Genomic DNA, 25,568 nt, shown 5'->3' with positions numbered 1-25,568 from the left:
AAATGAGATTCCTGAGCAAGCCTTCCCCAAATAGAAAAGTTTTATGGGCATTTCTACCTCTAGATTCCATGAGAAATAGTTCATCTGCTGTTCTCTTAGGACTTGTTATGTTATTTGAAAAGATGGTCATTGTTCAGGTCAGAAGGAAAAAGAGTTCTCAGGTTCCTATCATCCCCATCTCTTATGGCCTTTGTTGCTGTCTGAGTATATACAGATGGAAGGAGGAATAAGTACTTGTGAAGAAGCTATGGTTGTTCATGTTGCTCTTGATTCCAAGTAGCTTTGTGGCAAAACTGGGTTACGAAAAGGAAATTATGCACCTTAATTAGGGTTTTTGAAATTCAAATCAAACAAACTTGAGAACATTTAGAGTGGACTCAGAGCTAGAAAGTGGCTGACCCTGAGGACTGTCCAAAGTGAAACCCCATCTCCTTTTGCAATTGGCATAGCAAGAGACATATTGGATCCTTGATCAGAGTTGTCCTGCCTGGTTAGACACCTAGTCAAATTAACTAATGCATTAAAGATACAAATTCTTCCCTTTTCTTTTTTTGGTGCCCTGTGGAACTCAGCATTAATAGGATACCAACTACAAACAAACAACAAACAAACAAAAAATTAAATGGGCTGATAGCACTTTTCTTTGGAAGTTCAAGGAAAAGTTATTAAACCATAATTCCATGTCAGTAATATTAGGACTTTGAGAGTAGCTTGCTTCCTTGATTTTCTTTTCCTTTTCACCATTTTCATCTCTACTGGGAACTTCAACTCAAAAAGATGATATACTCAATGCAAGAAAATCGATGTCACTTAAAAGCAGCGCTAATAATAGAAAATAAATTATTTATAGCTAGAGGTCATCTTCTGTATCTAAGACTAGATTATCTACACCAGACTACACTACTGATAAACTGCAGTAGATTACTGTGTTTTCTTGCCCTTCTAAAATTCTTGACTATTGTGAAACAGATCGTTATGGTTATGAAGTATTTCAAGCACTTGCGCTCCCTCTAGAGGAGCAATATAAAAAAACTCAGGGCTGTCAGTGCCAAGATTTTGAGGTTAAATTTTGGAGTCATTTAAAGAAGAAAGAGATCATGTGGAAATAATTATCAAAATCTAATTTTAATTAACTATAATTTATAAATTATAAAAGTAGTACTTCTCTATAAGCATACATTTTAATATTAGTTTCTAAATTGAAATACTTTCCACTTTTGTCTGCTACACAATACACATAAAATGCTGCTTCCTGTTTTATTTTCTCACATTGCATTTTCTTTTTAATTTTTTAACTGTTTTTTGAGACAGGGTGTCATTCTGTCGCCCAGGCTGGAGTCCAGTGGTTCAATCTCGGCTCACTGCAACCTTTGCCTCCTGGGTTCAACCGATCCTCCCACCTCAGCCTCCTGAGTAGCTGAGACCACAGGTGCTTGCCACCATGCCTGGTTAATTTTTTGTTTTTTTGGTAGTGATGGGGTTTTGCTAATGTTACCCATGCTGGTCTTGACTCCTGGCCTCAAACAATCTGCCCACCTCGGCCTCCCAAAGTGCTGGGATTATAGGCATAAGCCACTGCGCCTGGACTACTTCTTGTTTGTTTGTTTGTTTTTGAGACAGAGTCTCACTCTGTTGCCCAGGCTGGAGTGCAGTGACACGATCTCGGCTCACTGCAACCTCTGCCTCCTGGGTTCAAGCGATTCTCCCACCTCAGCCTCCCAAGTAGCTGGGATGCCCGGACATAAAAAATTAGCCATGCACTGCTAATTTTTTGTATTTTAGTAGAGATGGGGGTCTTACCATTTTGCCCAGCCTGGTCTCGAACTCCTGAGCTCAAGCAATCTGCCCACCTCGGCCTCCCAAAGTGCTAGGATTACAGGTGTGAACCACCGCGCCCGGCCTTACTTCTTATATTTTTTGAATAACATTCTATTTATCATATCTACTGAGTAAATTGTAGTAATTTCTCCTACTGCTGGACGGCTAGATTGTTTTTAATTATTCAAGAACAACTACACTTAACATTTGTATGCATGTAGCATTTTTATGTTTGGGGTCTGTTTCTAGGAGTAAATCTTAGCCTTGAAATTACTAAATCAGAGAATATGATCTTTTGGGGAAATGACAGCACATATTTCCACATCACTTCCTAACAGAGTTATGCTAATTTATAAATCACCAGCAATGTATGAAAATATCGATTTCAACACACCCTTCCAGCACTGGGTACTACTTTTTAAAAAATGTTTTGATAATTTAGTGGGCCAAAAAATGCCATTTCATGGTTTTAATTTGAACTTTGTGGGTGAGGTCAAACATTTTTCCAAGTTCATGAGTTTTATTTCCTCCTTTGAGAATTCTCTGTTCATGTTTTTAATGCATTTATCTTTGGGGACAATGCTTTCTTAGTTATGTGAGCTCTTACTATCATTACAAGTATGTTACCACTGCCACCACTACTAATTAGCTATCAATTGTCAGCCAACCATAATAAGTAGAATATATGCCAAGAGCTTTATGTATATTTATGCCTTGCCACAACCTGCAAGAAGGAAGGAAATTGAGGTTTAGAGAAGCTAAAGGACTTATCCAAGGCCACATGGCCTGGACAAAATACTTTCTACTATCACCTCTGCTTCATATAAAGATACAATACAGCCATGTCCTGCATAAAGCCATTTCTGTCAACAATGGACTGCATATATGGTGGTGGCCATACAGTAAGCTGAAGTTAATTTATCAAAGAAAAAACCCTATTTTTAAATAAAAATAGATTTAATGTAAGTGTACAGTATTTATAAAGTCTACAGTAGTGTATAGTAATGTCCTAGGCCTTCACCTTCACTCACCACCCACTCACTGTCTCATCCAGAGCAACTTCCAGTCCTGCAAGCTCCATTCACGGTAAGTGCCCTACACAGGTGCACCATTTTTTCCTTTAATACTATATTTTTACTGTACCTTTTCTATGTTTAGATATGTTAGATATACAAATGCTTACCACTGTGTTACAATTGCCTACAGTTTTCAATATAGTAACATGTTGTACTGGTTGGCAGTCTAGGAGCAATAGGCCATACCATATAGCCTAGGTGTGCAGTAGGCTGTACCATCTAGGTTTGTGTAAATACAGGGTATGATGTTCTCACTACAAACTGCTTAAACACACATTTCTCAGAATGCATATCTTCATTAAGCAATATGTGACTGTATATTTTTATTAATATATAAAATATATTAACTCTTTGCAATATTTTTCCCAGGCCTGTCTGCCCTTTTATTTTATCTACTTTTTTTGACATATAGAAGTAGCAAATACTAATGTAACTATAACATTTCCAAAGCCAAACACACTTGGTTTTAATTATATTTCATAATGGCTATTTGCAGTAATAAAAAGATCAGACATGATTGGCTTTCTTTAAAAAAAAAAAGAAGTTAGAGTTTAGATGAATGTGCTCCAAATTGTCAAACAGTTATTCCTAAATCATATATTGACTAACTTTTGTCTTCCTCATCGATTTGTGAGGCATTCTTTGTTATTCATATACTAAGACCATATTTGGACTTAACTTTTTCATCGATCTAGGCTATTCTTTGTACAATTACCACATCGTTTTAATTATATCATTGTAAGATGATTAAAACAGAATGAGACTCACCTTCTAACAACTATTTTTTTTCTGAATTTTCTTCCTTTTTTATTCTCTAAGTGAACTTTGAGATCATTTTGTCAAAGTAGGCAAAATCCCCCCAAAACCTATGTTTTTCTTTTAAAGAAAGAACTCAGAGCAGGAGAGATTTTGATTGTGGTTACATTAGACCTATAAATTAATTTTGAACATCATTTTTACATCCAGTCTTCCTAATCAGGAATAATCATCTGGTTACTTTTTCAAGTTTTATTTTATATTTCTTAATATAATTGTGTTTTTACTTCACGTTGTCACTACATGTCTTGTTAAGATTATTTCCAGGCATTACATATGTTTTAATTGCTATTGCATATAGGACCTTTTGTTTGTTGGTTTGTATATGTTACTGCTAGTACATAAACATATTATTGACTCTATATTGTCATATTTATAAGTTCTTATATATTTTAATAGTTTATCAGATAATTCCTTTATATTTTATAGTTACACAAGATCAGTTTTAAATGATATATTTCTTCTTGTGTGTGTAGTAAAGAGACACCACAGCAGACCTGAGACTGCTATTTTTAGAAAGGCCTGCTTGCAAGGTTGCCCATGGTTGGCATCTGGTAACCTGGATTTTGGGAGGGTTCCCACCATTTCTTACATGATAAGGTTGGTTTACTGTGTTGGGATTGCTTTGTGCACATAACATAGTGTATGCTGAACAGCTGCTATTTGTCTAGGAATTTGAAATTTTGGTATGTGCCAGGCATAGGCTGCCTATACCACCAACTCTCCAAAAAACCTCGGGTACTGACTCTCTAGTGAGCATCCCTGATAGGTAACACTTCACCCGTATTGTCACCTTGTTGCTGAAGAAGGAAGCACATCCCTGTGCCTCTGATGGGAGAAGCCTCTAGGAAGTCTGCATCTGGCTTCCTCCTGACTTCATTCCATGTGATTCTTCCCTTTGGTTTTTTTGCTTTGTATCCTTTCCCTATAATCAACCGTAGCCATGAATGCAACCGTATGCTGAGTCCTGCAAGTCTGTCTAGAGAAGTCTTGAAACCAGGGGTGGTCTTGGGGACCCTTGACGCAATTTGTAATGCTTATCTGTTCTGTGTGGCATTTTTGGCCAAGTCTAGGTATCAATGTGTGTGTGCCAGGTACACCACTGCTTTGTGGATGACTTCAATCATTTCTGATCTGAGTTTGGGGGGCACACAGGTGACAAAAAAGAAAAAAAAGTCCAATAATATGCACCAATGAATGCTTAATCACAGCTTCCTTTTGGGCCACTGGAGTTAGAATCTGTTTCATTTCATCCATAATAAGCTCTTAATTTTTCTGGCTGTACCTCTAATATTTTATCTGGAGTTGGGCGATCGACTGACTTGTAAAGGTGAAATGTGTTCCCATAGAACTCTTTCGTCAGCATGTTCCTCTGCTCCAAAGTGGCTTTGTCATTATATGTGTCCTCCACTATGGCTGATGCTTCTGCCTGCCACAGCATCTTCCTCATGGGGCCTTTAAAACTTCTCATTGTCTCTGCAATCTGTGGTTGACTTCCATACGTGAGACATTTCTTTAAAATATTTCTGGAGTATTTGACTTTACTTAATTCAACCAAATTATCTCCCAATTCTTCAAAAGCCTGTTTTGACTATTCTTCATTACCACACTGAATGTAACACTGGATCACATGAGTTGAATCATGTGCAAATGCAATTGTTTGTTTGTTTGTTTGAGACAAAGTCTTGCTCTGTCCCCTAAGCTGGAGTGCAGTGGCACCATCTCAGCTCACTGCAAGCTCTGCCTCCCAGGCTCAAGGATTCTCATGCCTCATCCTCCTGAGTAGCTGGGATTACAGGCATGTGCCAACATGTCCAGCTAAAAATGCAATAGTTTTAATTTTCCCTTGAATCAACTTCTGCAAGTCATTCATTAACTTTACTCTTTTTTCTTTGTCACAGTCTTTCCTTCTTAAAGTCATCCAAATCTGCTTTGCTCACACAACAGTGTCATAGTTACTTTTATCACTGAGTTGCCTGCTTTGCTTCAGTTCTTTCTTTTTCTTTTTGAAGTCGTCCCATTTGGATTTCTTGGCTGCTGATTCACTACTTTTGCCATCTGGCTGGAGTTTTCTCCTCTTGTTGAATTTATTTGCTGGCTGGAATTTGTTCCTTGGTGCTTTGTCCTATTGTTGCTTACTCTTTAACTGCTTCACACCCTTTCCCCTGGTTTTGTGACACTTTTCTCAACGTTCTTAGACATGGTTTTGGATCCATCTTCCTTAGCAACTTTTCTTGGAAATGTCTTTGAAGAACAAGAATCACTGTGTTTATGAAATCAGTTTTCTTTTCTTTTTTTTTTTTTTTTTTTTTGACGCCTTTGTACTCTTTCCTGTGAATTGTTGTTTCCCCTTTGACTTCCACTGTAGCAACTTGCACACATGGGGCCGACCACATATTGACTTTTTAACCATAAAACTTACTGCCTTAAATTCTACTTAGCCTAATATTACTTTGTATTCACATTTGAAGTATAAATCTTTGTTCCATTTTTATCTTTAGCTCTTTGGGCGGGGGGCTGTCATTTTTCTTTTGGATGTGCCAATTGTCAATCAAGGAAAATGGCCAGGGCATGTCCCATTCAGTTTTGGAGGTTTATCTGCCAAAGTTAAGGACACATGACCGGGAAATAGGTCTATTCCTTTTTGTGAAGATGATTTTGAGGGCTTCAATATTTAAAGGGGAAAGGGCAGGATATTGAGAAATACACAATGTTCGTGTGAGGGGGCAGGGGAAAATCGTCATTCCTGCCTTGGTCTGGCTCAGTGAATCTGCATTTTTACATAAGATTAATGTATATGATAGGGCAGAGGAAACAATCAGATATGCATTTGTCCCTAGTGTGCAGAGGGATGACTTTTGAGTTCTGTCCTATGTTCCCCACACCTGTGAAGAAAAGCTATCAATTCACATTGCCATGATGTGCTTTAACAGAATTGCTTTAGGGTGAAGATCTTGGGGTCCACAAGGAATTTCCTTGTGAGGGAGATATGTAGCTTTTCATCTTGTAGTCACCTTATTTAGGAACCAAAATGGGAGGCAGGTTTGCATGACCCAGTTCCCAGCTTGACTTTTCCTTTTGGCTTAGTGAGTTTGGGGTCCCAAGATTTATTTTATTTTCACGTACCCCCCATTTTTTCTTTAAAATCATTTGGAGAAAGTATTTTAGAAGGAAAATGTGTCTCTGGTCTCAGCTTGCTTTTTCCTTTTTTTTTTTTTTTTTTTTTTTTTTTTTTTTTTGAGCTGGTCCTTCATTGCTAGGATGGTTTACTCCCAGAAATTCAGGTCCTACCTTGCTAGGAGGGCTCATTCTTAGAGGTCATATTCCATGAAGACTGAAATACGGGGAGGAAAGGAGGAAAAAGGAAATTAAAATATAGGGACCTAGACCAGATATATAGCAACAAAGGGGGAAGCAAACCTGGAAGCTGGGTCAGGCTATGCTACTGCCTCCTCAATTAGAGCAACTCTTTGGGCGATCATTATTCTAGCCCTTTCAGTTGATGACTAATCTGGACATGCCGTAATAACATTGTAAGCAAAAACGGAACACAACACAAATTATTATTATTATTATTATTATTCCTATTAGAAGCAATAGCTTCTGTCACCAATTTCTCCAGGTCACAACACAATTTCTCCAGGTATCCACCCCATATTTCTTGTAGTGTTTGGCCATTGGTCCTTGGGGTGGTTTCTTCATTCCAAGCATAAAGGAGCATTTTGGCTGAGTTGGCCAAATGAAAGGATGAACCAGATAAACCCATTCCAAATTTGCATTATCCCATTTTGAAAATGGGCTGTTTGGGGCATGGTTGCCACCTTCTCTTTTAGTTGGGGGGATGCTGAAGTGAGAACTGGTGAGCTGGCCCTTTCCCTTGAAAATCTTTTCCCATGTCCCTGCTCTTAAGAGTGTTTTTAATCGGCAAAGTATATATATTTAGTCTTTTGTTATGCCAGCACTAAGGATACCAGGCCATTTCTGTGATGTAATAAATTTTGGTATTCTAGCTAGTCTTGACCTTGGAAGGGAAATACCCACCATGGCAGGCTGGAGCCACTGGAAAGAGGCATGAGTCTGCATATCCAGCAGGCATCCTTTTATAATCTGTCTGCATAATCTTGAGCCCATTGTAGAAACAGGTTTGTCTTATGGGCAACAATGGGTGACAGTGGCAAGACATAGGGTAAATAGGAGTAAGATTGTGAAATTCATTTTAACTACTAAAAGGACATTAAATCAGACAAGGCAAGTGCCCTGTTCTGCACAAGACAGCAGTTTCCAGTATCTCTAGGACAATAATTGTAATAGTTATTATACAATACACATAGGTATTCTTTTGTATACAGGCCTGGTCCTGTGTCTTGGGTTTAAGCAGTCCACAACAGTTATCGTCTGCTCCTAGTCCTGGATTGAATGTCGACGTTAATGAACTACAGGTGAAGATCCTTGGTAGGAGTCACAGTCTACTCAGGAGGTTGTGCCTTTTTAAGATGAGAGGTGTAAATCTATGAGTTTATGCCACCTAATTTTGCAGCACATGGATTAGTTAATAGTACTTGGTATGGCTCCTTCCATTGGGGTTGAAGAGAGTCCTTTATTAAATGTCTTTTCCAATAGACAAAGCCTTCAGGGTGCAGATCATAACCAGAAACCTTGTCTTCAGGGAGTGGACTATAAAAGGAATTCTTTACCAAATCTTGGCTTTTGTAAAGATGATGAATGAGTCCCTTACAATATTGCAATATATCTCCCTTGAGAAAAGTTGGGTTGGTTATTTTGGTTCCCATACACATGGGCCTTCCTCTTATAATTTCAGAAGGGGATAGTTGATGTTTTCCAAGGTGGACCAGAGGGTAAGGAGCACCAGGGGGAGTGCTTTAAGCCAACGGAGGTGAAATCCATTTATGAACTTAGCCAATTGTGTTTTAATTATTCCATTGGTCCTTTCTACCAGCTCTGAAGACTTGGGATGGTAGACACAATGGAAATGTTGACTTATGGGCCAAATTTCACAAATATTTTGAATAACTTGACCAGGAAAATGAGTTCTTCTCACTGTGAAGTTCACAGTGGACTCTCCATAGTGGAATAATTTTTTGTAATAAAGTTTTCCAACTGCCATCGCTGTTGCTTGCCTGCAGGGAAAAGCTTCAACCCAATGGGAAACATGCAGACCATTACTAAGACATGTAACCTTGAGAGGATGGCAGCTGGATAAAATCAAGCTGCCATACCTCAAAAGGTCCAGCTGGAAGGGGAAAATGACCCTGGGCCTCATGGAGGAGCTTCCCTGGATTATACTTAGGACAAATAACACACTGGGAATAAATCTTTTGTGCCACTGTGGAGGATGGTTTCCCGTAACATTGTTTACACTAGGATATACTTTTATCTGGATTCCAATGTGTCAGATTATTAACACATTCCTTAAGGGGCACCTGACATCCCATTGGAATAATGGTTTATTATTAAGTCCATCCAATATTTTAGTTTCAGGAGACAGGTGTCTCCCTGTCTGTTTCCAAGTGGATTTCTCTTTTGTTGGGGCTACACTCTAGGTTTCCTTCAATATGTTTTTAAGTGTTTTCAGGCTTTATGATCATTTTTTGGATTGGGACTGGTGGCTTGAATGCTGCTTTTTTAGCTGTAGCAATAGCAAATTAATTACCTCCACTTTTAGTGGTGTCCAATGTAGAGTGACCTGGGATTTTCACAATTGTCAAAAGTTTTGGTTGAGAATAGTTTCTAACAGCTCTGATATTTGGTTGTCCATTTTTTATGTGTTGTTGCCCTGAGAAGGTTAAATATCCTCTCTCCTTTCACATTCCAAAGTCATAAGCAACTCCAACTGCTTAGCAGCTGTCAGTGTATGTTCACAGTCTTGTCTTTTGCTAATTGACAAGGTTGAGTCAGGGCAATCAATTTGGCCCCTTAAGCTGATTTGGCTTGAGGAAGAGGACCAGCTTTAATTACCTCTAGTAAAGAAACCACAGCATATCCTGCTCTAAAATTTCCATCCTCCCCTCTTAAGTAAGACCCATCTGTATACCATTCTATCTCAGCATTATCCAGTGGCATCTCTTGTAGGTCTGTCCTGGGAGTGAGAAGTTGGTCAGTCATCAGAACATAGTCATGAGGGTTTTCATCAGAAGAACCAGGCAAGAGAGTGTAAGTTAATTATTTGGAGCATATTTTCTCAGTCAAAATGTATAAAATAATCTAAAATTGATTCATTTGGGTTCTGGTGGCATTGCTGGATTTTATTCCAATCCACAACCCTTTGGAATATTGAAGAAATGATATTTAACAGAGCAGTTGCTCATTCCCACGCATCTTTGTGCCTGTGTTCTCGATTTCTGGGGGCTGGTTATTGTAGCTCTATTGGGCCTTCAGGGGTTAAGTCTGCTACAGGGTCTGACCACTGTACTTTTTCCAGTCATTCCTTAGCTTCCGAGACCAACATGTGTACCAGCTATTAGAGGTCTGAATGGCCTGGGTCATAGGTTCTGATAATGAATTCAAATTCTTGGGCAAACCCAATTGGATCTTATGCAGACCCAGAAATTCTTTATGCCCTGCAACTCAGCCTTTGACCAGGATTGGTAGACAATCACCGGGGTTCCCCTACGTGTTGCCGATTGTTCCCAAAACAGGGTGATCATGAGAGATGGCCCTGCAGGGTCCCCCTTTTCCACATCTTCCAAATGAGAGGCTGCTGCAGGCACTGTCAGGGAATTGTCAGGAGGTAGGGTCTTGGAAGTTAGACTCCCTACTGCCTTCTGTTGAGGGAGTGGCATATAAGGAGGGGAAGATGTTAGATTGGAACATGCAGAAGAAGGAGGGAACAGATCTGGTCCGGGAAGTTCAGAGAGGTCAGGGGTAAAGTAGGGATATAAGTGGAGATGGGGAGGTGCCACGGGGAAGTAAGGGATTCTGAGGATTTCTTTAAGAGCTAGAACTTTAGAGAGTCCTTAGATTAGGACTCTAAGCTATTTGTTGGCTTCTTGTAAGGACATGAGGTGATCTTTCCCCCATTTGCTCCTCTCTAGGTACCATTGAAAGTAGCTCTCCCATTCTGGTTGTTTAGTTTTTGTGCCTGCGTTTTGCATCCTAGTTCACAGGTACACTAATTTGGGCATCTCAGAAGATCCCCATCAAGGCCACTGTAAGTTAGAATCTGCCTTGGTTATAGTGATCCACTTGATTAAATATTTGCATGACAATTCACCCTAAGTGTTTTTGCATATACCTGGCTGGAGTTTCTAACCGCAGAACTTTGTGTTCCACAGCTGTGGGGCTTTTAGCCAACTTAAAGGGCTCCTTCCACATAATTTAGAGTTTTCTTTCAGATTTGACCAAGTCGGAGGATTTGTTGGATCCAAAGTGTGCTGCTTGGAGACCTAGCTTTTCAGGGCCATTACTCCCTGAACCGGTATGGTGGCTACCTGGCACTCTGTGTCAGGGGCTCAAGGTGTGGGAGATGAGCTCCTTGTTTGCACCTGCTAGCTGAGATTAGCCCCTAAGTATGTTCTTCTGATAGGAAATCCTACTCAGAGCCATTGCACATCTGAGAGGGGCGTGCTCTTGTTTCTTTGGAGAGGAAAATTCCATACTCATAAGCTAGAGGGTTTAGAGTTGGCCAAATCCAATAAGAGAAAGACTGAAACATACAAAAATACTTAACAAGACAGAAACAAATAAACAAGACATCTAAGCAAAACGAACAGCAATCACACAAATTATACAATTTCTGAGTGCTCTAAATGTAAGGAGAAATCAAGACCAGCTGGTTGTTAACAGTAACTTTAGGTATTAACGAGAATTTGCAAGACAGAATCCCAACTCAGCTCCTTACCTAGTGATGAGGCTCAAGCTGAAGACTGTTCTCCACTGATAAGAAGCAGACAAGCTTGCCTTCCTTGATGGAAGCAAGTAAAAACTCCCAGGAAAAAAAAAAAAAGTTTTTTTTTTTTTTTTTTAAAACATCAAATTAAACCTCAGAGCCCCAACTTCCTGCAGGGAGGAGGTCCCAGACCTCGACAGATTGTCCTATTGGTTTGGGCTATAAAGAGCCCAAACGGGTACCAATAGGAGTGCTGCTGCAGGCTGGGGCCACCTTCACTCAGGATCCCTCCGTGGTCAATCAAGGAAAATGACCCAGGCAAATCACGATCATTTTTTGAGGTTTATTTGCCAAAGTTAAGGATACACACCTGGGAGATAGGTCTATTCCTTTCCCCAAAGATGATTTTGAGGGTTTCAATAGCTAAAGGGGAAAGAGAAGGATATTGAGAAATACATAATTTTCATGTGAGAAGAGGGTAGGGGAAAACAGTCATTCATGCCTTTGTCTGGCTCAGTGAATCTGCATTTTTACATAATGTAGATAATGTAGACAATAGAGCAGAGGAAACAATCAGATACGCATTTGTCTCAGGTGGGCAGAGGGATGACTTTGAGTTCTCGCCTATGTCCCCACACCTGTGGAGAAAAGCTATCAATTCACATTGCCATGATACATCTTAACAGAAAGACTTTAGGGTAAAAGTCTTGGGGCCTCCAAGGAATTTCCTTGTGGGCAAAATGTGATGGAGGTATGTAGCTTTTTGTATTTTAGCCATCTTATTTAGGAACCAAAATGAGATGCAGGTTGGCATGAGCCAGTTCCTAACTTGATGTTTCCGTTTGGTTTAGTGAGTTTGGGGTCCCAAGATTTTTTTTCTTTCACACAGTCATAATCAGTAAATCACTATACTTTATGTTTTTCATCTAATTGGGAACTCTGGGTGTTTTGTAATTTGGGGGGAATGAACAGTATTTTCTAAATTCATTATGAATTGTGTGTCATGACAGTTATTGTTTCCATATTCTATTTTGTAGTGATAAGAAACTGATGTTGGCAAGCTACCAACTTTGTTTGCCCAGGTGTTTATACAGTGCATTGCTAGACTAATCTTAAACATCAATTATCGCCGATTTGGGGCTTTATTGTTTTGAAATCTATAACTCATACTTTAGTACTTTGTAACATTTGCACTACATTGCATGATTTTTAACTTGTAGTTTGTCTTGTGTTTCCAATTAGACTCCAAGTGCTTACTGGGTTTAAGATAATCATAGGACCCTATACTTCACCTAAAATATACTTTCATTTGAGCTTTGACTTGACTGTATTTTTATTGTCTTCTCTGGTTGAGGCATTTCAGTAGGGGGAAAAAAAAGCTTGTATCTTCTCCCTGTATTTGTAACCACAGCATGATAGTTTCTAAACACCTTCATTGCAAATATTTTTAAATTGAACTTACTCCTGAGTTTGTGCAGTTTGTATAAAAATATCTGGAAGACTAGAATGCTCACCTCACTGATACCAGGTGAGATCTGCTGATTCATTCCACTGAATTTGGCTATTGTGAAACGGTAGGGAGAGGAAGCCTAATTATAGTACCACCCATCTTATACACTCAACTTTCCTCCACCTAGAGTCCGGGAACACCCAGACCAGCAATCCTAGCCTCACTGAAGAAAATAATTAAAGAGCAGGCTCAACACTGTTCTAATAAGACAAAGTTGTTTTTACAATGTTAAGATTGCCTAATTAACAAACTTTTTATGTTGTTAATTTCATCATGTATGATTTGTTATTTCCTGGATAAAAATTGAAACATACATGTTAACTTACATAATGTCTATAACAGTGGGAAATAATATAGAGCAAAAATATTTTCTTCTACGTGTACTATTTTCACCTTTGGTTGGCCTAAGAGAAAAATCCTTACATGGTGATATGAGAACATTCTTCATCAGATACAGAGGAATCTTTAACCAAGCCGCACAGCAGCCTCTTATTGAATAGATGTACATTTTAGGACTATCATGAGAGAGAACACCTTTTATTCAATATATTTATAGTATATTTATAGCTCTTCTACAGTATATGTGTGAATTACTAGGAGAAATGAGAAAAAAATAGGTGACTGTCTAGTCCTCAAGGATTTTAATGCCTGGAAAGAAAGATTAAATGTATAATATTTTCCTGAAAATATACAAGAAAGTCAAATTATGAAAGTTTAAAAATAGCTTTACATATTTCAATGGAAATTTTTATCCTATAGAGAGCTAGAAAATACTCAATCCCTAATGAAAGCTCACTTTAGATATAATCTTTGACAATATTTTCGTAAACGAAGGCTCTTTAGTTTATCTTCTTTCACAAGGGAACAGCATCAGACTTAGTGCCCAATTAAGTGTTTGCAGGAGGCCAAAGAAATATCATTGCCGAAGGTAGCATCTTTACCTCCAAGTGAGCAAGACAGGTCCCATCACTGCTATAAGAACTTTGAACTCGGGAAATAATCAGTAATGGCTTCCAATATTGAAAGATATTTAAAAGCTGTAACTTTGCTGAGAACATTATAGATAAAAACACTATAGAAGTTCAGGTGTTGAGAGATTATCTGCAACTGAAAGGATCTGAGAATCAGAGGTCAGAGAAACATACAGTCTATCACATACTTTCTTGTCTTTTTTTGGTATTTTTCTTTTTTTTTTTTTTTTTTTTTTTGTGTAGAGCAGTGGTTCTCAAATATTAGCATGCATGAGAATCACCTGGAGGGCACGTTAAAGCCCAAATTGCTGGCCCTACCCAAGAGATTCTGATTCAACAGGTCTGACTTGGAGCTGGAGAATTTGCATTTGTAGTAAGTTTCAGGTGTTGCTACTGCTGCTTGTCCAGGACAATTTTGAGGGTTTCAATATCTAAAGAGGAAAGGGAAGGATATTAAGAAATACATAATTTTCATGTGTATTTTCTCTGTAAGAGAATGCTACAGTGGAATGACTGGAACAACAGCAAAGAACACTTTAGGTTCTTGATACACTGTCGGGTTGCTATCAAGAAAGGGTATACACATTTACGAACTCGCCAGGGAAACATGAATGTTCTTCTCTGAATAACCTCTGTTATTGAGAGTCATAGGTTTGTTGTTGTTGTTGTTGTTGTTTGTTGTTATACAATTTGACTTGATTTTTGCATTTCTTTGATTAGGCTGAATATTTGTCTACATTTATTAGCCATATGTATTTTCTCTTATGTAAACTTTCTCTTTGGGTTCTTTTCAGTTTTCAATCAGTGTCAAAAGTCCTACTCATTTTCAATACTTTCAATGCATCTTCTTCCTGTGAAGTTCTCCTGACAACTCTACACGTGGTCCCTAGTTTGGGCCTCCTCTTCTAATAGTAAATGCGTACTCGTAATACTTGGAGAATTTCTATGCTGTATCCTAACTGTTTACACTCCTCTCTCCTGCAGTGGACAATGAGCAACTCAAGAACCATGACCAAGTCTTATTTTTATTCTTTTCTTCAGCACCTAATCAGCTGCTTGGCACAAGGTCTCTGTCAATTATTTAATGAATTAATGAATAAATCTACAAAGATTACTGAAGAGTTGGTTTTATCTCAACATGGACTTCATCCAGATGGTATATCTACATTTTGTTTTAAAGGAGTACTAAGTCCTTAGGTAAGTCTATGAAAGCTTGTTTCAAGTAATGTAAGTGTTAACTGGACAGTATATAAAAATTCACACTATGAAACTGCTGGACAATGAAATATTGCTGGCAACAGTTTGCTCAAAAGAAAACCAAGCTTTTTTCTTTCATTTAAAGAAAAGTAATTTCCTCTGCAAAATATTATAAAATTATATTTATTGATTCATCTGGGGCCTTTTCAAGTTAACTGGACAATTATCATGACACACTTCTCCAAAAAAGAATACAAGAAACATTCTTCCTCTGACAATAAAACATACATGTACTTACACATTGAAGATACAAACAGAAGTTAAATTTCGAAAACAACTGCATTTTTTTCATCATGTTATACTGTCAAATCATAATTCTTGTGTTCCTAATTTGGCTTTTTCACAGTTTTGCTATACCAAAAAATTACGTAAAAAATTACCCAGCTTTATATTATCTCTGAGATACGGGAAAAAACATAAGTGAAACAAATGAGGTTGCTGCTAAGTTGGAAATAAGTAAACATGAGTACTCTTGTCTTTGGAAGGGACTTCTGGCTGGAGGTCTTGAGACTACGCAAATGTAGCAGGCTTTGCATCTCGGAGTCCTGAGAGTGTCCGATCCAAAGGAACTCCAGAGATGCTGAAACCTCTCTAACCTCCCCGATCTGTTCTTTTACCAAAGGTGAAAGCTCTAACCTGCAAGCTGGGTTTAGAGTCTCCGCTTCAGTTGCAGCTGCATTTCCTCCACTTTTCCCTTTCGGTCATTATGTTGCTGACCCTTGTAAATGTTTAAATGACTATTAAAGTGCTCAGTTGTGCTCCTTTTCAGCTATATTCTGCTCCAGTTTTGAAGGTGTAATTTGAAGTAAAATCTTGGAACCTAAGATCTTACTGTCTCCACAGACAGCAGAAAATGGCTGTAATAGGTAGCGTTAAGGTAGATGTTAAGGCCATTGTTAGTATCGTCAACTGAGGCTAAGTCCTGGGTGGGCTTTTTGCTGTGCCAGATGCCCCACTGTACCACACAGTCAAACAGTAAACATGGCTCTACAGTAAGTCACACACTGGTTTTCAAAGAAGCATAAATCCTTCCACCAAAGAATCCACTGACAGGATAAATCTTTTATAAAATGGAGGTTTTAAAAACTGAAAGAACATTTTGCAACCCACCCCCAAATTTTGATTCCTACTGACACCCTTGACTCAATACAAAAGAAACCGGACTTCAAAAGATAAAAATGAATTTTTGCTTCTTTGGGTTGTGGGCTATAGTCATATCTTGCTCTGTGTCTAGTTATAGCTTCAGGTCTCCACAGGAGGCAGCAAGTACTCCCCGATGTTGGCTGGGGAAGCCCCTCTAACTGCCTGACCTGGTCATATTTCCTACCTCACTTCTTTAGGAACATCATAATTCAGGCTATGCTTAGATCAATTGGCAAAGAAATGAACTAAACAGGGGCAATGATGATATAAAATCAATGAATCAGATTTCACCAAAAAATGAATAGGGTAAGAAATTATGCTTTTTAAGAATGCCCATCACATAATAATAAATGGTGGTGTTTCTACTATATTTTATAAGACCCATATGTCTCAAGGCCTCTCTAAACAAAACAGGGCCACCAAGTACAAATGTAGGGACAATACCATTGCTTTTTAAGAATTTTAACATTGGTGACAATATATGAAATTTTAGTTGCTGTTAACAACAAAGTGAAAATGCACTGAAGGGGTTCAGGATTATAGAATGGTAACACATTGTTAAGATATCAGATACTTTTGAAAATACATATACATGCTTTTGTTATGGAAGATAACTTCTAAGGATTTAAATTGTAAGTTTTTTTTTAAATCATGGTTCTTTGACTGAACATGTGACATATTCCTCAGCTCACCACAGAGTGAAAAACACTGTCACAGACTGGATTCCATGTTAGTGGAACTGCTGCACCAGTTCCTGTACGTAAGAGGTCTTATGAAAATCTTGTGAAAAAATACTCGAAATACTGGAGTTCTGAAAATGATAAAAATCCAAGGGTCCACAATTGAAATCACAGATAGAAATCTCAAGGCTCGGAGGTCTTCTGCTTCTTCAGAGGTCCTGATTTTCTCCTTGATATCCTTAAATGCTCCATAGTAAGCGCGATACTGTGTTGAAGAAAAACATTCCATTATGATGTGGAAAGGTTAATGGCAGCAATCGATTCACTTACTTCACGTAAGTTCTGTAAGAACATGGCAGCTTAGCTTGGAACACTTGTTTTTGGTACATTTACAAGTAGCTAAGGCCACTGCAGCTGATGGGTGCAAGTGGGGAGCTGGGAAGGTGGGGTGTGGCCAGACCTGGGAGGTGGGGCAGAAGCTGAGAACTTGTCGGAGACCCAGTCTGATTAAGTTCCTGAAGGCTATTCTACCTGCTGGGCTCAAGTTTCTAGGTCCCTGCCAGCCCATGAAGATCTGCCGAATCTTTTACAAACAGGGTCACCATGCTTTCATACAGAGTCTCCTTCTAGCTAGCGTCCTTGCACGTACTTTCTTCAATTCTCATTTCTTCTCCCTGCTTCCTATCGTCTCCTATTCTCTCAGAAATAAGTCACACCTGTGAAATGTCACATGTATGGAGACACCAATAGAATGGAAGCTTTTAATCAAAGTGAAGAAACAGGAAATATGACAATGAAAAGACCTGAGATGACTTCGAAAAAAATACTGTTCAACTCATGTAAATTGCTCTACTTTTTCTTAACGCAGATTGTTAACCTTTTCATGGGTGACATCCTTTTTTTTTTTTTTTTTCAATCTAGAAGGCAAAAACATGCACAAAAATATAAGACTGCCTTACCTAGGTCCAACCGACTCCTATTGTCTGATCTTCCCTGGGGTCTCTGTAGCCTCCTTGGAGCCTTGCAAAATGCCTCAAACAACAGCTTTTCCTCCTATTCAGTCAACACTGATCTCTAGACCTAGCACAACCATCGCTTTCCACTCTGCCTAAGGCTGGCTACTTCTTTTTGTTTTTTTTTCCATTACATTATCTATGCCTACGATTCTAAGTACATATTAGGATAAATGGACTCTAATGGAACAGGAAGCATGCAAACTCAACATTAGTAAGAAGGGATATGGATAAGAGACTGGACCTATTCGAGGCAATCAGAGAGCATCTCCTGGAGAAGATGCATTTTTCCCATAATCATTTCCTTACTGTTCTACTTTATTCTCTATAGAGCATTTCAGTGGGCTCAGCCACTCCAATCTATTGCACTTACGAAGACACCCTACCTTGGACTCAGCTGTTTAATTTGGATGCCCTCGCCCATCTGAAGTCGGGCGGTGGCAGAGGGAATCTTAACAACTTCTCCATAACATAAATATTGTATTTCATTAAGCCTGATGCAAAGTTTGTTGGCGTATGATTTTTAAAATTCACTTTAATGCTGAACAGTTAACTAGATTGAATTTTCAAATTTCCAGTTTGATACAATAGGAAGAAAGTGTAAGTGTAGAGAATATGGCATGAGCTTTAAAGGCAGCTTGCAGTGCATTCTCTAAGGCATGTAACATATTTTCAGGCCAGGCACAGTGGCTGATGCCTGTAATCCCAGCACTCTGGGAGGCTGAGGCGGGTGGATCATCTGAAGTCAAGAGTTTGAGACCAGCCTGGCCAACATGGTGAAACACCTACTAAAAATACAAAAATCAACCGGGCGTGGTGGTGGGCGCCTGTAATCCCAGCTACTGGGGAGGCTGAGGCAGGAGAATTGCTTGAACCCCGGAGGCCGAGGTTGCAGTGAGCCTAGATCTATGCCATTGCACTCCAGCCTGGGCGACAAGAGCAAAACACTCTCTCAAAAAACAAACAAAAAAACATGTTTTCACCCAAATTATTTTTACCTTAGAAAACCACAATGTTCTGGAGGTTGGTAGGGGAGCAGGGATGGATGAGAGAGGATGTCCATGTATATATTAGGTGTTACAAGAGAGAGAGGTCTATAAGCCAGGTAAAGATAAGTACAAGCTATTTAATCACTTGTCAGAATCCATGAAGTCAGAGAAGAGATAGAGGACACGCTGAGTGCATGAGAGAGCTCTCAGGTGTATGCTATTTTAGGGAGCAGAAAGCATGGGTGCGATGCTCGTTTCAAAGGAGGCTGTTGGAGGCCTGTAAGGGACAACAGGCAAGGGATGGGCCCAGGGAAAGGGTCTGAGGTAGATTTAAAGAGCAAAGGGCAAGGTCTGTTGTTTACAGTGCGTGGACTGGATAGAAGAGGGCATCAGAAGCCAGAGAGGGCTGCTGGGCAGGGATGTCCAGGAGCTGGCAACAACATTGTTTCAATGCCGCCCATGTCCATCAGAGGGCGTTCTTCTCACACCAATTCTTTCTGGATATTGAGCACTTTTAAAAAATGCCTGTGTATTATTATTATTTTTTTTTAGACAGAGTCTCACTTTGTCACCCAGGCTGGAGTGCAGTGGCACGATCAAGGCTCAATGCAGCCTTGACCTTCTGGGCCCAAGCAATCCTCCCACCTCAGCCAAGTAGCTGGGACTACAGACATGTGTCACCACACCTGGCTAACTATTTTTATATTTTGGAGAGGCAGGGTCTCACTGTGTTGCCCAGGCTGGGCTCAAACAATCCTCCTGATTTTGCCTCCCAAAGTGCTGGGATTACAAGTGTGAGCCACCACGCCCCAGGGAACAATACATTTCTAATACAAATCCAGTGACTTGAAAGTCAAAATAACCTAATGGATTTGAAGTGGATAAATGCTGGCTAGAAAATAAAATAATTTGTTTTAATTATGCTAGTATCATTCAGTTGTCTAGATCCCAACTAATCAAGCATTCTCAAATAGTTGGAATTATATTTTGCCACACTCCACTTTGAGGAGAAAGGGGCAAATGGAAAACAAACTCACGTAAAGTGTTTTCTTTTTAAGTCAACCATATAGCTTATTGTCACCCATGTCTCCCCCTTCAGATAAAGATACAATTGCTAGGTCCATTACTTAGAAGAGTGTAAAATCTCCAATACCTATTCAATGTGTCCAGTAGGTCAAAGCTATTGTCATTAAAAACATGATTTGCCTTTTTCCCCTTCATTCTCTCACAGGTGTACGGTGAATTTTATGGAGGCTAGATAACAAATGATGACATCACTTTCACAAATAATAGAATATGTGGTCGTGTATCCTTGTGTCTTCTAGACTTTTTAGGGTAGCAGGTTGAAGGTACACATGTGAGTTTTCAGAGATTTTTCAGTACTTTTGTGCTCTTAACAGGATTTTTCCACTTTACTTGCTATAATCTCTGTAACCTTACTATCATTAAATCATTTTGAAATCCCCACATTTTCCTTGTACATATGGAAAACACAAGAGGTACATTTTATCTTGTTTTGCAACCATATTTTTAGAATTTCTTAGTTTTGTTTTCTATTATGAGAAACACTGATGATTTAATCCACATAAGCAAAAGCTGTCTGGGTCATTAATAATTTTAAGAGTATAAAGGGTCCTTAGACTAAAAAAAGTTTCAGAGCCACTGCCTTATCATATAGCACTATCTCCTGAGAAGATAGTAGTTCTTGATTTTTTTTTTTCTGTCCAGCAGGCAACAGTAATACATGGAAGTTATAAATAGTAATAATAATGATGCTAATTATTGAGGCAAGGCACTGGGTTAGGTGATGAATGTATATATTGTGTATATAATTTCAAATCTTATAGATTTGAACAAGTTACAGAACTATCTTACAGAACAAGTATGGTTATAATCATTTTACAGATGAAGAAACTGAGGTCAGAAAGGGTAAATTAGCTGCTACCATAGCTAGTAAGTGATGAAGCCTGATTCAAACCCATGTCTGATGCTAAAGCCCTTATCCTTTCTAGAAAATGGTGGTTCTTGTGAAGAATGCTGTCAACATTAAATATATTGGGAACTTTGCAAGTTTTTTAGAAAATCTTTTTCAACTCCATTATTTCCTTCAATTCTCACATTACCCTGTGAGTTATCCAAGTCCCTTTAGAGACGTGTTCAAATGCAGTGTTCTTCCCACTGTATGGTGCTGCTTTCTGCATTGGTCTGACTAAAACATTCAAACTAAGGTCAAAATTTCCATGCATTTGGCTACTGTCTGCTTTATCACAGCATAGATAAGTGAGGCCCCAACTTTATAATAGGAACTCCTAAAAGATTTTATAAAGGGCCAGATAGTAACTATTTTAGGTTTTATGGGCCAAGAGACAGAATCATAAATATTTGATAGGTACTAATATAACATGGGAGAAAACACCTTTCCACATTTTTTTTTGATGGAAATCACAATGTATTAATAATTGAGTACTTTTTTTTTTTTAGACGGAGTCTTGCTCTGTCATCCAGGCTGGAGTGCAGTGCTGCGATCTCAGCTCACTGCAACCTCTGCCTCCCAGGTTCAAGCAATTCTCTGGCCTCAGCCTCCCCAGGAGCTGGGATTACAGGTGCCTGCCACCATGCCCAGCTAATTTTTGTATTTTTAGAGACAGGGTTTCACCATGTTGGCCAGGATGGTCTCAATCTCTTGACCTCAAGATCTCCCTGCTTTGGCCTCCCAAAGTGCTGGGATTACAGGCGTGAGCCACCATGTCTGGCTGAATACAATTTTTTTGTAATATATATCTACTAAGGAGAAGAATAAAATGTTTTCTTGGAACAGTATTTTTCTTGAAATAGTACTTGGCTCAATTGAAGCTCAAAGCTCTTGGGCCTTATCAAATTGATTGCAGAGATTCATTTGTAAGAATTTTTCTTAACTCCAGGGAGATATGAAGCAGTGGCCAGGATAGATTTGGCCTGTGAGCTGTGGTTTGCCAACTCCTGTTTTAGAGTGTGATTCTACAAATATGAACCCTGAATCTGAGCTTGCATATCACCTGGGAACTTGTTAAGAATGAAAGTTATTCAAAAATGTCTGAATTAGAAACTCTGGGGAATGGGGTCCAGCCATCTTTTTTCTAGAAGCCCTGCTGGTGATTCTGAGCACGTTAAAGTTTGAAAACCACTGCTATATATCATCTGTGCCTATGTCTATATTTAGACGGATATAGATTTATGTGTTTATTTATTTATGCTGGAGGCATACTGTTCCCACCCCTGCATGCTCATGCCCCAGACTTCTTTTCCCGCACACAGTAAGGCCTTCAGTTAAAGGAAAATCGCTTTGTATTTCCCTTTCATTCACCATTGAAAGTAATATCCAAAATTGCTACACTCTGAGAAGAAATTTAACAACTTTCCTATTCACAGAAGTCTCAGGATTTCGAGAACATGGGATTGGCAATGGAATTTCTTTTAGTGTTGTTTTTGTTGAACAGGTACCTTGGGGGTGGGAGAAAGGAGAGAAGCAACACTGAAAAAGTTTCCTCAAGTCTCACCTACTCCCAGGTGTCTTGGCGGGGACTCCAGGAACAAATGCCTTCAAAACGAGGAGGTAATTTCATCTCCATCGCTAACCTCATTACTAAACTGAAACCAGAGATAATGGCTTTCGTGTCACCTCACTTGCCAAGATACACTCAAAACCCGTCAAGCCAGGTTATCAAAACGACACCAGCAGCTAAAACATACAAAGAGCCTCGGCCTCCATCACCACAACCCCTGGCAGATGCAGCACCAGAAACAGCAGCCGTGGCGCCTCAAAGTTTACGCACGCGTTTTTCAAAATTGAAACTATGCATCTGCAAATCACTCTGGCTGGATTAAACTTCTTTTTCCCTATCTGTGCCAACACCGGGGAGAAGATCCTCCCAGATGCCATTCGCCCATTTCTGATACCACTGAAGTCGTGAGCAGGTCTAACAAAATAAAACATCACCCAGGCGTCGGGAAGTAGAGGACTCCTATTGCCAAGGAGGAACTAAGTTCTGCTCCTCCTAAGGCGCAAAAATTACCCCGAGATCTCCCCAGAAGGAAGCAGAGAGGAGGGAGTTCTGCCACATGGAGAAGGTTTTGCTGGGCTAAGGAGACACAGCCAGGCTCAGTCTTTCCCTTCCTTTCTCTAACCTTCCCTCATTTCGCTCCGCAAACTGAGTTATATCTCGGGGCTGTGGAGGGAATCCAATTTTGGGAACTCAGCAACAAACCTTCCTTGCCCAGGGCGCAGCTCGCCTGGCGCCGCGTCCTTCCCGCGCCGCGTCCATCCCGCTCCGCTCCACCCTTCCCGCCCCGCATCCGCGGCCGGACAGTCCCAGTGCCCTGCTGCCTCGGGGCCCGGGGACTCACAATTACGGGCAGAGAACACATAGTGAAGAGCACGGTCATCAGTGCCAGCAGCAGAAGGTGATCCAGCTCCTCCAGGTGCTGCGGGGACGCTTCCCTCCCGTCCACACGCGCCTCGGCAAGGTCCCTGGTGCAGGAGCGCCGCTGCCGCTGCAGCCGCCGGTGCATCGCGTAGAGGTTGCGCATGGCGCCGAGGTTGCACAGCACGGTGGCAAGGACCAGCAGCGCCATGAGGCTGGAGTAGAGCACAGAGTACCCCAGCACCGACAGCGAGCCCTCCTCGTGGACCATCTGGATAAAGCACCAGGTGCCGGGGCAGTACTGCACTAACTTCCCGAAGCCCATGAAAGGTAGCGCACAGAAAGCCAGGCAGAAGGCGCTCACCACCGGGGCCACCAGTGCGCCCCGGCGAAGGGTGATGTGCCGTCGGTAGAAGAAGGGGTGCCCTAGGGAGAGCCAGCACTCCAGTGCCATGGCCAGGAGTTGCAGTGTCGAGGAGAGCCCAAAGAAGGACATGAAGAAGGCGAATGCTTGGCACAGCGAGTTGTCCAATGCGGGCGCAAGCACCCGCAGACTCCGGTTCTGAGCGTAGGCAGCCAGCACCACGGGGCTTAGGAGGCACTTGCCCAGCAAGTCGGTGACCGTCAGGCCACACACCAGCACGTAGAAGACCGAGGGCGGCGGGCGCAGTGGACGCGGGGAGCACCACCCCAGCCCCGAGCGCGCCAGCAGCCCCAGGGCCAGCAGGTTGCCCAAGAGGCCGGTGCTGAAGAGCACCGCGCCCATCATCGCCGAGTTGCCCTTTTCCACCGAGGTGGTGTTCTGGCAGCGGTAGAAGGGTGATCTCATGGCGTGCGGGAACAAGAGGGCTGGAGTGAAGGCTGCGAAAGGGCGAGCGCCCCGGCGCCCGGGTGCTACGGAGCCCCCGGCGGCTCCGCGCGTGGCTCGGGCAGAGAGGCTGCGCCACAGAAAAAGGTCTGAGGGCGGCGGGGTGTTCCCCACAGCAGGAACCGCCTATCTAAACTCGCCGGTCACACCCCTCTTCGAGAGGCGGGACGCTCTGCAGGGTGAGCGCCTGGGGCTGGCATTGAGGAGCGCGGAGCAGGCTAGTGAAGAGCTCAGCCCGGATGCGCTGCGTTCTCAGTAGAGACAGACTGGTGCCGAGTCGGAAGGGCAGGAGGAAAATAGCCAGAATTCTAAGCACCCAACACCAGTCCTTCTAGCGAGGCAAGAGAAGAACTACTGAAACGGAGTGGAAATTAAGCAGCAGCCACCTGGGAGGAGGGCAGTGCGACGGGTGCTGGTGGTGGAACTGGGGTGGCCAAGAACTCTGAAGATGAGCGAAGAGGGGAGGCTGAGAAAGGGCTTCCACCTAGTTGTCTTGAATTAGCGAGTTAAGAAAGGGTAAAGATAACTCATGTCTGGAAAGCCCCTAAGCCTTAGCTCCTCCTCTCTTATAAATCAGTGCAATGTGGCCGGGCGCGGTGGCTCAAGCCTGTAATCCCAGCACTTTGGGAGGCCGAGACGGGCGGATCACGAGGTCAGAAGATCGAGGCCATCCTGGCTAACACGGTGAAACCTCGTCTCTACTAAAAAATACAACAAATTAGCCGGGCGAGGTGGCGGGCGCCTGTAGTCCCAGCTACTCGGGAGGCTGAGGCAGGAGAATGGCGTAAACCCAGGAGACGGAGCTTACAGTGAGCTGAGATTGCGCCACTGCACTCCAGCCTGGGCGACAGAGCGAGACTCCGTCTCAAAAATAAATAAATAAATAAAAATATAAATATAAATAAATCAGTGCAATGTGGGGCGTTCACGGTCATCTCCATTGCGTAGGCGAGGAAACTGAGGCCTTGGAAAGTTAAGTGATCTGCCCCTGGTGACAGAGCTAGAGAAGCAGCAGAGCTGGACCTCTCACCAGGTCTTCTATTTTGGAGTTCATCTGTCCTGTTCCCATGGCTCCTCCTCCCAAGAAGTTGTCCAGATTTCAGGGAAGTGGTTTGTGGGAAAGCCAAGAGCCGGTGTTGGTCCTGGGTACCATGAATCACAGTGACTGTAGAGAGTTGGTG

At 41.1% G+C, this 25,568-nt stretch overlaps 1 protein-coding gene and 1 pseudogene across 1 annotated transcript; both read right to left on the bottom strand.

Moving 5' to 3' along the window:
• Positions 1 to 5,406: 5,406 nt before the first annotated feature.
• LOC115897407 lies at positions 5,407 to 11,413 on the bottom strand (annotated as a pseudogene).
• Positions 11,414 to 15,404: 3,991 nt separating this feature from the next.
• PTGDR (prostaglandin D2 receptor) lies at positions 15,405 to 24,489 on the bottom strand. Its single transcript, XM_010372077.2, has 2 exons — positions 23,503 to 24,489; positions 15,405 to 17,382 (listed from the first exon to the last, which is right to left on the bottom strand). The coding sequence occupies exons 1-2, from the start codon at positions 24,346 to 24,348 to the stop codon at positions 17,149 to 17,151; spliced, it is 1,080 nt and encodes a 359-aa protein (XP_010370379.1). The 5' UTR covers positions 24,349 to 24,489; the 3' UTR covers positions 15,405 to 17,148.
• Positions 24,490 to 25,568: the final 1,079 nt, after the last annotated feature.

Source organism: Rhinopithecus roxellana, chromosome 5 (genome assembly GCF_007565055.1).
Source record: "Rhinopithecus roxellana isolate Shanxi Qingling chromosome 5, ASM756505v1, whole genome shotgun sequence".
NCBI classification, from domain to species: domain Eukaryota; kingdom Metazoa; phylum Chordata; class Mammalia; order Primates; family Cercopithecidae; genus Rhinopithecus; species Rhinopithecus roxellana.
Note: the sequence above shows the minus strand (reverse complement) of the source record. Positions and strands in the feature narration are given on the sequence as shown.